The sequence below is a fragment of the Calliphora vicina genome, chromosome 3 (genome assembly GCF_958450345.1).
Source record: "Calliphora vicina chromosome 3, idCalVici1.1, whole genome shotgun sequence".
NCBI classification, from domain to species: Eukaryota; Metazoa; Arthropoda; class Insecta; order Diptera; family Calliphoridae; genus Calliphora; species Calliphora vicina.
Window position 1 is genome coordinate 128,433,470 of NC_088782.1, and position 18,208 is coordinate 128,451,677.

The 18,208-nt window shown below is 30.9% G+C and overlaps 1 protein-coding gene and 1 long non-coding RNA gene across 2 annotated transcripts in view; one reads left to right on the top strand and one right to left on the bottom strand.

The window, feature by feature from the left end:
- The window catches only part of Mkp3 (Mitogen-activated protein kinase phosphatase 3), a 32,326-nt gene extending 21,481 nt beyond the window's left edge, over positions 1-10,845 (bottom strand). The window contains exon 1 of the mRNA XM_065503100.1: positions 9,217-10,845. Coding sequence (XP_065359172.1) covers positions 9,217-9,727 — 511 coding nt within the window. The 5' untranslated portion in view covers positions 9,728-10,845. The remainder of the gene's footprint in view (positions 1-9,216) is intronic.
- The window catches only part of LOC135953282 (uncharacterized), a 58,061-nt gene continuing 50,689 nt past the window's right edge, over positions 10,837-18,208 (top strand). Inside the window, exon 1 of the long non-coding RNA XR_010576203.1 lies at positions 10,837-11,118. This is a non-coding gene — a long non-coding RNA (uncharacterized LOC135953282). The remainder of the gene's footprint in view (positions 11,119-18,208) is intronic.

Below are 18,208 nucleotides of genomic sequence, written 5' to 3' on the forward strand. Positions count from 1 at the left end.
TATACTTTCACTAAATAGTTATAGAAATCATTGCTTTATTGTACTCTTCCTGATGTTAAATTTTTATCAACTACTTCACGCACACAAATTGTAGTGTAACAATCCGAAGACATCATTTTATGATAATTTTCCGGATGTTGTCAGTTTTGACATTTCCGATTTCCCAAGGACGACCATAATTGAATTACAAAATTGTGATTTATAACTAAAGAACAAAGGAAGTTGATTGTGCGTAAATCACATGACGATATAGCAGTATCACGCATGGAATTGAAGTTTTCTGGCACAATTTGGACCACTTTCACGAAGTTTGTGCTAAAATTATTGACCACCACGATTAAATTAAAAAAGAATGGTGCTTTATAACCAAACAAAAAAATGAGGATAGTCTCTGTAAATCACATGACGATATTGTAGTATCTGTTCTCTCATAAAGTCAATGTTTTCTGGTACAACAAAATTTGGATTACCTCACGAAATTCGTTCTGAAGTCAGCGACGGCTACATTCGAATTAGAAAAGAAAGTTATATTCCGTAAATCACAGGACGATATTGTGGTATTGTTCTTCCCTAGAATCGATGTCTTCCGGCACAACCGAATTTGAACGACCTTCACGAAATTCGTGATAAAGCCAACTACGACCACAAATAATTAAAAAAGAATAGTACTCTATATCTAAATGACAAAGAAAGTAGATTGTCAGTAAATCGAATTACGATATTGTAGTATCGTATCACGCATGACGTCTAAATTTTCTGGCATAACCGAATTTAGACGACCTTCACGAAGTTCGTGCTAAAGTCCACGATTAAATTAAAAAATAATGGTGCTTTATAACTAAAGGACAAATGAGGATGATCTTTGTAAATCACATGACGATATTGAGCTATCTGTTATCTCATAAAGTCAATGTACAAAATGGTACAACATTTGAATTACTAAAGAATGGTGCTTTATAACTTAGTAACAAAGGGTTGATCATCAGTAAATCACAGGACGATATTGTGGTACTGAATCGATGACTTCCGGCACAGCCAAATTTGGACGACCTTCACGAAATTCGTGCTGATGCCAATGACGACCACGAATAAATTACAAAAGAATAGTGCTTTATTTAAAGGACAAAGGAAATTGATAGGCAGACTGTTATAACCAAAAATCATGGAAGATTTTGTTGATCTAAATCACATCGCAAGCACAACTTTCAAATGTTCATGAATTAGTTAAAGTGAGTGGAACATTTGATGAGGCATGCCTCATATCAACCGAATTAGGATGACCTTCACGTCATTTGCTACTATAACCACCATCGACCTCGATTGAATAGTAAAATTATGTAGGTTTACTACTAAAGGTCAAAGGATGTTGATGGGCACACTGCAGTGATTGATATCATTGAACATTTTCTTGATTAAACTCAAATCACTAGTCCAAGAGCAACATGTCAACAGGAGAAACAGCCCAGGTTGGTCCAATAAAAAGCTATTTGCAAAATCGACATGGATGAATCTACTTATTGGATTTCGCCGCAAGTATATAAGTATCAATCGGGGTTGTCATAGAATCCATAGTCGGAATCGGTTTTGAAAACGACTGAAAAAGTACATTGGTCTTGTGAAATTTAAAGTTATTGGTTTTATTTTCGATCTAGAATTAAATTCTTAATCGATTAAACAAAAAATTACATTGGATTTCATAAGTCAAATGTTCCTTTTTTTGTCGTTTTCAAAACCGATTCCGACCATGATTGGATTCTATGACAACCCCGATTGATACCAGTAGCCTTATCTACTTGCGGCGAAATCCAGTAAACTATGACAACGCCATGAGGTTCAACGACTATTTTCAGAAGTTGCCATAATAAGGAAGAGACCGGAGAATGTTCGGATTTAGAAACTATGAAAGAACAAATACCCAAAATCGAGGATAAACCTCAGATCCTCTACTCATTTATCAGATAATGCGGTTGCTTCGGCACGATTTTTGCACCCCTTGCTTAACAAAATGGGAAAGCTTTGAACATCTTTGAACGCAGCTTTGAATTCATTGTTGATCTTCAAAAGTACAACATTTTTCATTGGAGCAAAAATTCTGTTTTTATACCCTTCTCACGAAGGTGAAATTTGTCATTCCGTTTGTAATTTCCACAATATAATTTTCCGAACCTATAAAGTATATATATTCTGGATCCTTATACATAGCGGAGTCGATTAAGCCACATCCGTTTGTCTGTCTGTCAAATAACTTACACGACTCATACATCAATATCTCCAGAATTCTTCCGGCTCAGTTGCTATTTAAAATCGAGAAAAACGGTCCACAAATGGTGAGATATAAGGAAAAAACCAGGACATCCTCGATTTTTGACCTATTTCTGGATTACTAAGTCATTAATATAGACAATATGGATATCTAATGATAGATATTTCAAAGATCTTTGCAACGACGTATATAAGTCCATAGTAAGTTGGACCAACAATGCGTCAAAATCGGAAAAAATATTTTTTAACCTGAATTTTTTTTTCACCAAAAGTTTTTTTTCGCTAAATATTTAAAAAAAAAAAATTTAAATTCAAAAAAATTAAATTAAAAAAAAAAAATCGAAAATTTCGTATTTCCAAAACATTAAAAAAACAAATTTGTCTACCTAAAAATATTTGAAATTTTAATTTTGAAGTATAGTTTGGTGAAGGGTTTATAAGATTCGGCACAGCAGGCTTCCCTAACTCAATTGTTGATATTTAAATAAGACAACATGATTTTTTAAATATTTTAATAAATTTCTCTGCAGTTTATAAAACAACTTGGCTCATATTTTGCAATACATTCTAAAAAATATATTCAAATTTCTTTAAATATCGGATTTTATGCACCGCATTAGCTGCGTTTCAATAACAAAAATCTCTAAAAACTTTAAGGAAATTTATTACTAAAACTTTACTACATTTTTTAACCCTATTGCAACTTAAAACCATTAAAAATAAACTTATGTCTGGTATCATTAAAAAATTATTAATAAAAACACAGAAAAACATAAAAATCTGCACACACAGACACCCCACGATCTATATATGGCAAATTAACTAAGAAAAAACGTCAATAACCCAATGTGCAGTGCAACAAACAACTCACTCGCTCGCTCAATAAAGAGTATTTAAATTAATTTAATTTTTGAAGCATTTTGTTGTTGTTGCACAAAAAACACATAAAAGCATATGTATGTGCTTTGTATATATACAAACAAACAATTTAAACTTTACAAATTAGAAATTATAACAATTTACAGAACGGAAGTTACTCGTATAATTGTAATAAAATTCTATTTACAGCAGCACTCACTCTGTTATTATTACTTATTTCAATAACCCAGCCCAGCATAACAGAGCAGAACAGCAGACAGGGCAGATGGACAGACAGGCAAACAAACAAACAGACTGACAAACAACACAACGAATGAACCACAAAATGAAAATGCACTGACTGACAAAAATCATACATGAGAATGAGAGTGTGTGTACGAATGCAAATGCAAGAAAGATGTGAGTGAATGAGTAATAATATCATTCTCATCATCTTCATCAGCAGCAACAGAATCATCATCATCTTTATTTAAATTGTGGTTGCATTTTATTAATTAAAGTAGTCCCAGAAAGACAACAACATCAACAACAAAAAATGAAATAAAGGAACACATTATAAACATATAAAAAACAAAAACAACAAAAATATGGAAAATAAACTGGTTGCATGCATTTATTGGATGTTCTGGTCGGGTCTGGCCTGGCCTGGTCTGGTCTGGCATACAAATATGCTTTAATTTTTTTTTGTTATTTTAAATTGTGAAATGCGTAAAAACATTGTATGTATATTTAGTTGTTGTTTTTGTTGCTGTTGCAGTTTAAAACAAATAAGAAATTAAATGAAAAATAGCTCATATAATGAAATGACATGTAAATTAATAGCATCTGGTTGATTTTAATTTAAATACTTCGTTTGCTTTTTTTTCTATTCATTTCATTTAATATTTTTTCAACTATATGGAACTAAAAATATTTGTTGACTTAGAAGTAGTAGAGGGGATAATGATTTTATATAAACAAATTGTTTTATTTAATTTGTATAGATGAAGCTTAGAAAATCTAGTTTTTAATTGGAATCAAAATGATACCAAAACCAATTTTGGCAAATTTTTTTTTTATTTAAATTCATTAACTTTTAAAAAAATCCTTAAGAAAATGTTATAAAGTCAGTTACAAACAGGCAGTATTTTTAAGGGTTTTAAAACAATGGGCTTTTTATGACTCCAATGACATTAAAGGGTTAATTTTGACTAAACTCAAACCGCATGGCAAATTTTTCTGAAGTTCCATCAAAATTCGCTAATAAATTCATAAAAATTCGTCACCGTTTCAATTATTATGGATTCATTAAAGGATTTTGATGAAACTTTAGGGAAAAATCTTAAATATTTTAAAATTGTACCTTTGTGATCTTTGACCCCGTATGATAAAGTGAATTTGCGATATTTGCGAATTTGTTGAAATGTAAAGTATGTATTTAACTTGATTTGAGATTTCTAAAATTGATTTATTATTTTTTACTAAAAACTGAACATAATGGATAAATTATATCTAATAATTAAGTTTTTATCAAAATCAGGTGAATTCGATTGCCGAATAGGACTAAATTATGAAGGTATTGAACCTAATCACTTATTGTTTTTATGGCCTTATATATTATTAATATTATCCCAAACAACGATCCTTAAATTTTTGGAATTTGCTTAATAAAATATTAAAAAAAGTTTAGTTTGGTATAGAAGTTTTGAAAATATTTTAAAAAAATTAGTTTTGGCAATGGCTAATGTATCCTATTTAGAAAAAATGCATATTTTTCTCTCAAATGTCATTAAAATCCTATAATAAATTTTAGTAAAATTTTCAGGTTTTTGGATAAAAAAAACATTTTATTTTTCAACATAGTCTCCTTTGAGCTTTTACCAAAGTTTCTTATATAAACTTTGGTAATATTCGCCATTGATTGTTTTACACTTTTGAATGTAGTCAATGTGAATTATTCCACGTGCATTCCAAATAACGGTCGTCATGACTTTATTGGCTGACAAACCCACCTTGGCCTTCTTTGGCGCCGATTCATCCCGAGAAACCCACTGTTTTTATTGTTGTTTGGTCTCTGGTGTGTTGTGGTAAATCCACGTTTTGTCCACGGTTACGAAACTCCTGCATAGTTGTCACACGATTGCGTTTGTGGCCGATTGTGAGCAAACTCGGCAACCATCTTGCGGAAAGCTTTCTCATACCCAAGTGATCATTCCAAATTTAAACCACTGAGCCATTTGAGATGCCTAAGGCTTCCTCAATCTCTAGCACTTTCAACCTGCGATCGGCCAGTACCTTATCGTGAATTTGTGAATAAAGTTCCGTGAAATACTTTTTTTATGGTTTGTGTAATGCTCAATGAGCAGACTAAATTCCTTTTTTCCAATTTCCCCTCAAGACACGAAGAAGTCTGCTATCAATGGCTGTCAAACATAAACTAAATGATGCTGCTTGTTCAAATTTTGAGAGGAGTCAACTGACAGATCCCTTTTGACAGGAGCAGTGTTGCCCTTTCAGCTAAAAGGCGGGAAATTTAAAAAGTCACGGACTTATTGACACGCCCTCAGTAAAAACTATATATAATAAAAAAGTTATTGCCAAGTTTGTATCAAAATTCGGGGAATTAAAGTGATATCTATATGAGAGTTATTGAAACAATTTTAAGATCCCAAAGAAAAATAATTATATTTTATGAGTTTGTTTAAATTTGTAAATATTTTGAAATAGAATAGAAATTTATTTTGAATTCTTTAATGGAATTGTTAAGAGATAAAATTTCATTTGATTTTGAAAATAGAAGAAAAAATTATCAGAATAAAATATTTTTTAATGGAAAAATAAAATTCTCAAATTAGTGAGAATCAGTCATTTCATTAGTACATTAGTCATGCATACAAAAATGTTTTATTTATCTTTATATTGACATAATTCCTCAACGTTTTAGCTTAATAAATTGAAATGTACAAGAACTTTTTTCCAACAAAAAAATTTAAATAAAAAAGTTTTCATATAGTTTGTATCAGTTATCAATTTCTATGTAGAACTAACTGTCTCCAAACTGTCTTTATTAGGTCTAAATTTCAAATTTAACAACATTACACTTTTCTATTTCCTGATTTGCCATATAAATTAATGTTCGAACTGCTACTTGTACCTACATTTGCACTAAATATCAATTGATGATGTTTCATAGCTTTCAACTTCCTCTTTCAACTCCTCTTCCTCCTTAACAAAGGGAAACGAGTATGTGTCATTTTTTTCAGTCAGTTAGTCTTTCTTTCCGTTTGTTTTTCTTTTTGTTGTTTGTGTTGCCTTTTAATCATTACATTTCAATATGAATGAATTGATATACGAGTACGAAGACTACAACAACAACAACTTTATCTGCGAAATGAAACAGAACAAAAAAAAAATACAAAAAAAAACGAACAAAAATTAACTGTGTTATGAATGACAGTGAATTGTACTCGTAGAGAGCAGAGACCAGGGTTACTGTAGCTATAGCACGCTTCCCTTTTTATATATGAATGTCTACAGTCTGTTATTTACACAAGTACTGGGCAGGCATCTCTGGTCCTACCTCCCCCCTCTCGGCACATCTTGCTGAAGCTTTAAGTGCAAAATTGTATGGAACAAAAGAGTTTTTTTGTATTTTTTTTATCTCTAGAAAATAAAATGACTTTCTAAAGCCCATTAATTTATTTTTACGAGTATTTTATATATGTACATATATTTTTTTCCATTGATAAAGTTAGATTTTTGTTTTTTTTTCAACGATTTTGCAAATTAAAAATAAATATAAACAATTTGTGTGTATTTCAATGATTGCCAAAGATAAGATAAGCAAATAGTTTTACAAACAGTTATACACAGATATTTGGAAAAATAAATACATTTAGAACATATATAAGGCAGGGTGTTATTAATTAGTATGGTATGATTTTAACAATAGCAAATTGGGGTAGGAATATCTACAGGGTCTAATTGGATGTTGACCTATTCTTGAAGGTTAAACGATAGCAAAATAAATATTTTCCATTAAGTTTGTATAATTCATAGTTAAAAGACAAAATGTGTTTATTTGTATAAACTTGGTTGCTGTAAAATAATATAAAATTTGGTTGGTTTTAGAATAGATTGGGCAGATTCATATAGCTCAATGGTGAATGTGTTCCATCGGTTTCAACGTGCTAGTCATGAACGACAAATATCGCCCAGGCCAGCCAAACAAGCTTGAATACCATGAATTGGAGGCCTTTTTCCATGAAGATTGTTGTCAAACTCAACAAGATCATGCAAAATCATTGAGAGCTACTCAAGCAGCAATTTCAGAAAGTTTGCAAGCAGCAGGATTCATTCAAAAAGCAGGGGAATTAAAGCTGAGAGACCTTGAAATGCTATTAAATTAAATCATTTTTGCTCCGAATCATTACTTGCGATGGAAAACTGATCCATTACGATAACCCAAAGCGTATGAGATCGTATGTGAAGTTCGGCCAACCAGCCGAATCGACACCAAAGCCAAGCTAAGGAAATTGTCTATATTTGGTGGTAGCAAAAGGGTGTTATATATTATGAGCTGCTGAAATCTGACCAGACCTGTACCGAAAGCAACTGATTCGTTTGAAGAGAACATTGACCGAAAAACGCCCAGAATATGCAGTCAGACATGAAACTGTAATATTCCATCATTACAATACTGGGCAACATGTTGCAATACCTGCTAAAAACAATTTAAAATGAAGAGGTTGGTTAAAGTTTTGCCTCATCCGCCTTATAGTCCAGAACTTGCCCCCTACGAATACTATTTGTTTCGATCGACGCAGAACAGAGTATCCGATATTGGATTGATTCGTTCTTGACCTCAAAAGATGAGCAGTTCTTTTGAATCGGAATCCATATGTTGGCAGAAAGGTGGGAAAAGGTCATAGCTAACAATGTCCAATACTTTGAATTAATTTATATTGTAATTTTTAAGTCATACACCCAAGAGTTTTTAGTGTTTTCTCGATATTTATAATCTGTGAAGCTTTTAGATCAGTGCTTCGAATTAGTTAATTCAGTTTCAGCTTAATTCAATAAAATCTTAATTCAGAATTAAAAAAATGTCAGCAATCCATTCCATAAAATCATTCCCAACAAAACAAATTCTTTAGTTTCACTGCAAGGATTTTTATATTAAAAATCAGAGATATAAGCAAAAAGTCGGCGGTAAGACTAATCTGTGAAGCCTTTAGATCAGCACTTCGAATTAATTAATTCAGTTTCAGCTTAATTCAATACAATTTTTATTCAGAATTAAAAAAAAAAAAAAATTTCAGCAATTGAATGAATTGCAAATCAAATTTTATTGCTTCATTCAAAGGTTTTCATCATTTGAATAGAATTCATTCTTTTTTGAAGTACTAAGGAACTAAGCCTTTGAATTAATTCGTAATGAATTTATTAATATAATGGATAAGAGATATTTTAATTGATTTTGAAAATTGAGTTAAGAATTAATTCCTTCGAACCTTTGCTGTCTATATAAACTTGATGAGTTTGTCTTATTTCAAAATTTCTTGATTCCAATTGGAATTTGTGTTCTAGAGATCCACCTAAATTTATTAATAAAAACTGCGTATAAAATGTTTAACATTTCACTGACAAAAGACATACGAATCTGTTTCTTATATTTATTTCAACGTTTAATGTAATTTGTAATATCAAAAGTAAATAATTTGTTGTTGCTGTTCGTGTTATAAAAAAAAGTTTAAATTGTGTAAATATTAAAAGTAAACAGCACAGCCATAAATGTTAAATATAAAAAAATACTGAAATTTCTTTAATACTTGTTGTTATAATTTTTATGTCTACTTTTCAATGTAAACCAATTTATTATAAAGCAATATTTTTCTTTACAAAAAAAAAGAAAACTAAATAAAAAGAAAAGTATGTATTAAAAAAATCAACATTTAGGGCTATAGGTATTAAGATAACAAGTCAATAACCTTTTTTTTCGAAACTTTAAACAGATTATTTATGATTATGTGACTGACCTAAATTTACTACATACAACATTTTGACTGTCTAGATAGGTATGTAGTTGAAACTTACCTTGTAGGGCGACCACACGACAACCATCTTGTTTCAAACGTTTATGTAAAACATTTATGGTGGAATCAGGACTGCCTAAAGCAGAGCCCACATTTAAACCACCCAAAACATCCATGGAAGAGGATTGTTGGGAAGATAATAGCAGAGTGGGAGCTGAGGATGAATCATTATTGCTATTTGCCGTTTGCAAGCCGCCACCACCATTAGCAGCCACATCATTGTATAACACAAACAGACTAACTTTATAGCCATTTTGTATGCGTTCTTTAAGATCGGGTGATTTTATGGTGGACAATAGATCGATTTTGCCAGCGGCCAGACGTCGCAGCATTATGCTGGGTATGGAGAAATTAACAGCCGATCGTATATGGCACTCGCCAAATTCATTGGAGCTGCGACAATCTAATATTATTAAATCTTTGGCATCGCGCAACGAAGAGCAACCGGAAACGGTGCGCAATTCCGATTGCAACCATTCCTTGCTAATAAATTCATATTCGGTTTCAGGCATTTTGTTTGTTTATGTTTTTGTTGTTGTTGTTTCTCTGCTTTGCTTTGTTTTGTTTACTTTTTGTTTTTTTTTTTTATAAGAGACACACTTCCACACACACGTTTTAAACTTTGTTGTTTATGTAAGCAAACATGCAGAAAATTTTTGTTTTCTATTGTTATTATTTTTTGAGTGTAAAATTGTTAATGCTGTTGTTGTTGATTGTTTTTATTTTTTTTATTATTATTATAATTATTTTTATATTTGTTGTTTGTAGATTCAAGTTTATTTTAGCACATTATTGTTATCTTACGAAATTCATCAACCATTTGTCATTTTCTAATTTCTAAATAAAATAAAAATTATCTTCTGAGCAGAGCAGAGAACGGAGGAACAGCAGCACAGAGGCAAATGACGACAACAAACATTATTTGTATTTATGGTTGGTTGTTGTTGTTGTGTTTAGCGCATTCATTGCTTCTTAACGTTTTAATATTTATTTATTTTTTATTTTATTCTGTATTTGTTGCTATTTATTTATTTTTCTTAATATTTTGTTGTATTTTGCATTTTGTTGGTATTTTTTTTCTGCTTATTTGATATTCTTTAGTTGTTTGTGTCTCAACTTGACATTACTCATGGCTTTTTGTTTTTTATTTTCTTTCTTGCTTAATGTTTTGTTTTTCAAAAGCGTAGGGTACAATTTTTATTACAAATATTGTAATATTTCTGTTAAATAATTTAAATTATTTTGTTTAATAAACAATTTTTTAAGCGGAGTTTTATTTATTAAATTTATTTTGTTACAGGTTCTTTTTATTTTCACTTAAATTTTTTTTAGTTTTTGTTATTGATGTGTATGTATTTTGTTGTTGTTGTAGCTTTAGTACTAAGCAATTTATTTTTTGTTGTTTGTTACTTTGTTTTGGAGAATATTTTCTTATTACTTCTTTTGTTGCACAAAATAAAAAAACACTGTAATTCTTATAAAACACTAAGTTTACATAATTTAAGTATTTTTTAAATTAATTATGGATTTTTGGTTATTTCAATATTAATAATTTCATTTATATTTTGTTTGGTTTTAATTTATGTAAATTATTATTATTTTTTTCTTCTTTTAGTTCCAAGGCACACCACCAGAGCGTTACCATACGTTTTGAATAACAACAGAGGAAAAAACAAACCATTAACGACTACAGCCACGAGTAAAGTGATTTTCATCCAATAATTTTTAAACAGTCAAACATTCTGTGGATGGTTGGATGTTAATGCTCAAAGTTTTTTTTTGTTTTGTGTGTGTTTTATTTTTTTTGTTTGAAAATGAGTGTAGAGTATTGAAAGTATACAATTGTGCTGACTGACTGAATGTGCTGAGCTGCTCAACAGCAATGTAAACGTTACTTTAGCAGGTATGTACAATAATTTTCCTTTATTATTTAAAACCCTTATCAAAACACCAACAAAAATCATAAATACTTGTTACTCTCTTCCTACAATTACACTACTCTCCTATATATTCACACACACTTATATTCCGTAGAAATGTAATTGTTTGTAAATGTGTGTTTTTCAGTAAGAAAATGTCTCCATATTGTTTTTTTTTGTCTTCTGTTTTTCTACTTCATTCAATCAAAGTGTAGAGATTTCTTTATTTTTTGTTGTTGTTTTATTTATATTTTTTACATTTGTTTCTATGAGATACATAATATTAAAATCAAATGTCTCTTTATTACTTGCACTCTTTATTCTCTCCCCTTTACTCATTTCGTTTATTCTCCTAAAGATTGTTTTTTGGTTTTCGTCTCTTTTTTTAATTTGTATAAGTTCATTGATATTTTTCTTGTATGTATCAGTATGTGTGCCGATTCATTGAAATATTGCGTTCAGTTTAGTATATCGAAATCGAAAACCTTTTTTTTACATATACTGATAGATATACGAGCGCACGGTCCTCTCTGCGACTGGCCATTGTTGCCATTTTAGCTGTTCTAGGTAGGGGTGTTTAGTTTGCGAAGTTTTTCTTTAAAAAAAAATCGCTAGTTTGTTTTTATATTTACAGGTGAGGGAAATATTATAGCAACAAGTGCAAAAATTTCGCAAAAATATAAAAAAAAAAATTGTAGCTCTTGTTTCTTACTACTGATATTTTGGGAACCAATGCGGAATAGCCTTCCATATCGGAATCTTACCATTTATAGGCAGGCAAACATAAGTTCAAATTTATTAAAAAATCCATCAATTTGGGAATAAAAATCAAGTCCAATTCCTGAAAAAATAATACATAATTTAAACATTAGACTTTTTTTTACAATGTTTCCATTTTTTCCTGTGAAATTTGCACCATTCCTAATATCATTCTCATGGAAACTCACTTGTAATCCAAAGTCGAATATACTAAACTTTATTTTAACTCTTTAGTTCACTAAAGCACGTTTTTTTTTCCATTACCCCACTTGGGGGCATTTGGCTTCCACAAAGCATCTCCACGAATTGTTGCTATCCTTATTATTGGAGAGTCATGCGTCTCCATGTACGATGTTGCCATTAGATCAGTAATGCGCAGCCCATACCACAATTGTGGAAAATAAAATCACACGTATTCTTATGCTCTTACATTTTAGTAGTCGTTGTCCACTCAACGAGACAACTAGGAATACGCATGAGCAGTGGTGTATGACTTTTTCTTTATTTTTTCAGTTTTTGTATTTGTGTGTTTGTAGGTGCACTGAATAAAATAAAGAATTGAATGTGTTGGTGAGAGTAAGTGTATTGGTGAGAGGATTTATTTTTGCGAACCTCTGCATTAGATCCTTTAGATTAGAGTTTTAAACGGTTCTTGTTCCAGCTAAATAGATGATTGGTCTGCTGTAGCGGATCCTCGGATACATGTATGATGTTGCCATAAGGATTCAATCGATTGTTATTATTGCTTTGTGTCAGTTTCGTTAATCGGTTGTTGTTCTCAAGCATGTAGTTTTTGGTTAAAGTTCAAACGATTTCAAAATCTTAATTTTCCTATTCCTTGTCTATAACAGTAGTAGGCAGTCATAGCCACCAGGTCTAAATGTCAACCTAATCACAAAAATTATCAAATAACAGTCGCAAAGTAGGTCTGGGTTGATTAACAAGTCGTGCGTGATTGTCAATATTTCTGGAAAATCAGGCTGGTTTTCTGGCCTTCCACAATTTTGCCTCTCGTTCTGTTGCGTTCTGTGATGTAAGGCTTCGTATAACAGTTCCTGTTCTACGTCATTTACACCAACCAAGTGTCTTTTAATTTGAACAAACCCTGGTGGAGACCATAAAAACTCTTCGATAATGGTGGAGTACCACTTAAAACTCAAATTATATATTGGTGGAGTAGCATTTATAACTCAACGTATGAACTGCTGGAGACCATTATCACTCTTGATTATAATAAGAAGATTTAAGAGCTCCAGCTTCCTATATGAAGATATAGGTCGACTAGAGTCTTACTTAAATCGACGTGGGATAATTTGGCAATTTGTGAGTCGTTATACTCCGCCAACAAACTATAAATATCAAAAAAATAAATGTTCATGTTACAAAAAGAGCATGTTCCTTTTATGCCGAGAAACTTCAAAATAGACTTTGAAGCACATAGAGCAATGAGGACAAGGTAGGCCCTTCTATCGAAAGAAGATAAAACATTTGAAAATTGAAACAATTGGCAGTCTTGTTTTGCTATTTTTGAAGTAAACAATTGCCAAATAAACTTTGACATGCCATGTTATGCGATGCATCTCAAGAAAGCGAAATTCTCGCTTTCCTGAACCTCAATGACTCAGGGGACCGAATACAACACGATAAGCTTTTCAAAATGACAGGCTTTACTTCTCAATAACGAGAAATTCTCGCTCTCATCATGATCGTCAAGGCTCATTTCAATCTGAACTCATACCTAAACAGAAAAGAATTTGCGCTTCTGGGGAACTGAGAATCCAAGTATCATTTTACATCCGCTTCAAGTTACTGCATGGTGCCGGAGGTGCCATCGGTCCTTAGTTTTCCGAGAACGCTGTGGGTAACATGCGAACTGAGACTTGTGAGCGATACAGAGAATGATGATGAACAAGTTTTTATTGCCACAATTGTATTAATTGTGACTGGAGACGTGTGGTTCTAACAGAACGATGTAATTGCACACGTAGGATTTGTTTTCGGGTAATGTCTCGTTTTGCCAATTTGCAGTGGCCGGTAAGATCTTCCGATTTCACAGTTATATTCTTTCATTCTTTTTACTTACCGAGTTGGAAGTTCTATATAGAAGACAATTACTTTTCATATGAACCCATCAAGTTACAACATTCCGTGTAGTTGGATTCCTAGATATGAATCGAGAGGAGCTATTGCCTTTGTCAAAAGCAATATGTTTTAAAGCAGCACTATCAATAGCCTTGAAAATATCCTGAACTAGAACTTAAGCGCATCATTCATGTTTAGTTATATATCCATTCTCTTCTAGGCCAGTGCTGGGATACATTTTTCTCAGGAGAATTATAATGTTAAGATTCATTAAAGTCATTACTTGAAGGTTTAAATTTTGGACTATCGGTATATATAGTCTTTCATGTACAGACAATGGTTAATTACTTTCCGACAAATATGAATTACTTCCAAGTTCTTCAGCGAAAAAAGATAGTTTTATCAACTGGGTCAATGAATGTTTCAATACATTTAGGAGATATCGATTTCAGAAACTACCTTTTTCATGTTTTCTCATGGCAGGCCTGAATTTGTAGGACAAAGATGAACATGGATTAGAAAGGCTAAATAGATGCGGATGTGAGAAGCTACTTTTGTCTAAATTGTAGGTTAGTTAGGCAAGTTCTCTCACTGTAGTTCAGAGTTTGTAGAACAGAGAGGAAATGGATTAGAGGGGGTACATAGTCGCCGGTACTACAAATGCGTTAATTTATGAAATGCAATCAGCTCAATAAAGAATTTCTATTTTCTGTGATAACTGATTTGACAGTTTGATGTTGTTTTGGGAATTCATCATGATTGGACACAAGATTTATATTAAAACGTATGTTTCAATTCGAAAAACTCATTGGACATATTATGGTGCTCATAATCGTCCATCAGAGCGATCAATTCGGAATGTATCGTTTTTGAAATGTGTTAACTCTAAACGATAATACTCATACTGTGGGGATAGGTAAATTGTCTTGTCTACACTGATAAACCGGAAACAATTGAACTTTTGGATGTCAACATTCGAAGCATTGTTAACGAAATCAAGTCGGATTTGTTGTGAAAGGTGTGTGTAAAGTGGATTTCCAGATTACTCCATGTACGTGCCAACGATCAATGTGAATTAGGACTTACTAGTTTTAGGAATAGTAAGATGTATTAGCAAGAATATTAATAGATGCTTTCGTGGAATAACACTTCGGCACATAGACAATATCAGCGTTTTTATTGTTACGCAAATTCTGAATGTTTCATCTCTTGATGGATTTATCTCTTACATTTATAAGTATGGGGTTATCAGTCGATTGTTCGACTTGTAGAACCCAACACTAGACTTTTTTCGTTAAAAAACCATAAACGACTTTTTAAACTTAAAAAAGTAGAACAATCGATTAAGTTATCCCAAAAAATTTTAAATAAAACAAGTAAGAGAGCTATATTCGGCTGTGCCGAATCTTATATACCCTTCACCAAATTATACTTCAAAATACAAATTTTAAATATTTTTAGGTAAACATATTTTTTTTTTTTTCAAAGTTGTTTTTTTTATTTTTTTGGAAAAATTTGTTTGTGAACATTTTTTTTGGGAAAAATATTTTTTAAAAAAAATTTTAGAAAATTTCATTGAAAATAATTTTTTCAAAAAAAATATTTTAATATTTAGTTAGCGTAAACATTTTTTAGTTCATACTTTTGAATTTAAAATTCATAATTTTTGAAAAAATGTTGCATATTTATTAATCTACTATATTTTGCTCTTTTCTGTGAATGTTCACTGTACTTCGCCATTGAGTATTGTTGCAAACAGTCATGATTTTTAACAAATATAAATAAAATCCTGCAACTGAACATATTTTGAATACATACCTATAAAATATACATATGAATTTAAGTTTTATTTAATCTAGAGAGTGTATGTATCCTCTAACTTTCAGTTACAATTATTTTTCGGTTTTTTTTTTTAAACTAACACAACACCTTTCACAATATAATACATATTTAATATACAAAAGCCTATGTTTACTCTTATTTCCTTTGCAACATGCTCTCTCTCACTTATATAGTAACGGAACTTAAATCATATTTTAAGAAAAAACAAACAACTTATGTTTTTTCTCTGTTTTGGAGACCCAAAAACAAATTTAAATTTATATCCATGACCCTGATACTTCAAAAGCAAAAGTATTGCAAAAACGAAATAAAGAAAGAAGAAAACCCCAAAAGAAAAACTAACATCCTCAACTACTCACAAACAGCGACCCGACCTCAGAGCAGCAGCTTAAGTACCAACACCAACAACAGCAAACACAATAAACGAGGAAAAAATCAGTAATAACAACCCATAAACAAGGTGAACTTATTTCAAGGATATCAAAAACAAATACAAGCGCGTGTTCGTTCAAGTCTACAAGATAAGCAACAAAAAAATGTTCACATATACAGAAACACTTACTCACTTATACACTTACGAGAATGTATACAAATGTGTATTGGTATGTGCAAAGTTTTCATAAAACGGAAAAAATGGCGTCTGCGCAGAGGCTGTATCCTTGTTTTCAACTCTACAAAAGTTATTGCTTGTATGTGTTGGCTTGCTGTTGGGCCATTAAGGAGGCTTAAAGCCAACAATAAGCGAAAATATAAAGAGAGAGAGAGAAGGGTAGGGAGAAGCCAGGGTAAATTTATAATGAAAAATTCATACACAGTCACAAACATTTGCTATGTATTTGGAGTAAAATTCATATAGGAAATTTGTTTGATTGTATGAGTATTTTTTTTACATATACATTCATACATACATATATATATTATATTTTATGTATGTGTATTTACAAGTATATAACGGTTATATATTGAGTATTGGCCAAAAGCAAGCAAACTTTAATTCATGAATGAAAAACCCACGCAGGACATAAAATGAAACATCTATACTCATGCACTTATTTTTGGGTACATACATACTCACTCGTACATACAAAATACATATAAGTTAATGTGTATAAGTTAAAACCCACTTAAATTTAACGTAAAGACAAAACGACCATTTGCCAAGTAGGCAAACAAACAGTCATATGGTCATAGAGTCAAAGTTACCGACAACCATATTACTTTGGCAAACATGGAAATTCGATAGACAAACACAGAGAGGGAAAAGCTGTCACAAATGTACTTTTTTCTAAAGGAAGATATTAATCATGAGATTACTTTTTGAATAATTTTAATATATGTATATTGGGTGTATGACTTAAAAATGCGGTATTTTTTTTAAATGTTTAGCATTGGTCATTATTAGCTGTTCCAAAGTAAAGCGTATCCCAGAGGGAGCGTTCTGTATCGATCGAAACAAATAGTAGTCGAACGGGACAAGGTCTGGACTATAAGGAGGGTGAGTCAAAACTTCCCAACCTCTTCTTTCTAAATAGTTTTTAACATGTATTGCAAAATGTGACCGAGCGTTGTCATAATGGAATATTATGGTTTCATGTCTGGGCGTCTTTCGGCCAATGCTTCAAACGAATCATTTGCGATTGGTACAGGTTCCTTGGTCTGGTTCAGCTGGTCTGGTTCAGCAGCTCATAATAGATAGGACCATTTTGCTCTTACCAAATACAAAAACATCTTTTCATTGCAAAGAATGATTCGGTGCAAAAACGGGTTTGCATCATTTCGGCCATGCAAAATCGTCTTTCAAGATCTCTCGTCTCCAATTCGTATGGTACCCAATTTTGGATGAAACGTTTTGAAACATTATAATTATGTTATAATAAATTATATTGCATTATAATAGTGTTACAATAAATTATAATGTATTATAATTGGATTATAATAAATTATATTGCATTATAATTGTGTTATAATAAATTAAAATGCATTAAAATTTTTTTATAATAAATTATAATGTATTATAAATGGGTTATAATAAATTATAATGTATTATAATACATTATATTGCATTATAACAGTGTTATAATAAATTATAATACATTATAATTGGGTTATTATAAATTATAATGCATTATAATTCGGTTATAATAAATTATAATGCATTACAATTACGTTATAATAAGTTTTAATAAATTATAATTCATTACAGTATTATAATAAATTATAATAAATTATAATGCATTATAATTGTGTTATAATAAATTACAGTGTATTATAATATAGTTATAATGTATTATAATTGGCTTATAATAAATTATATTGCATTATAATTGTATTATAATAAATTATAATGTATTATAATTGGATTATAATAAATTATAATGTATTATAATTGGA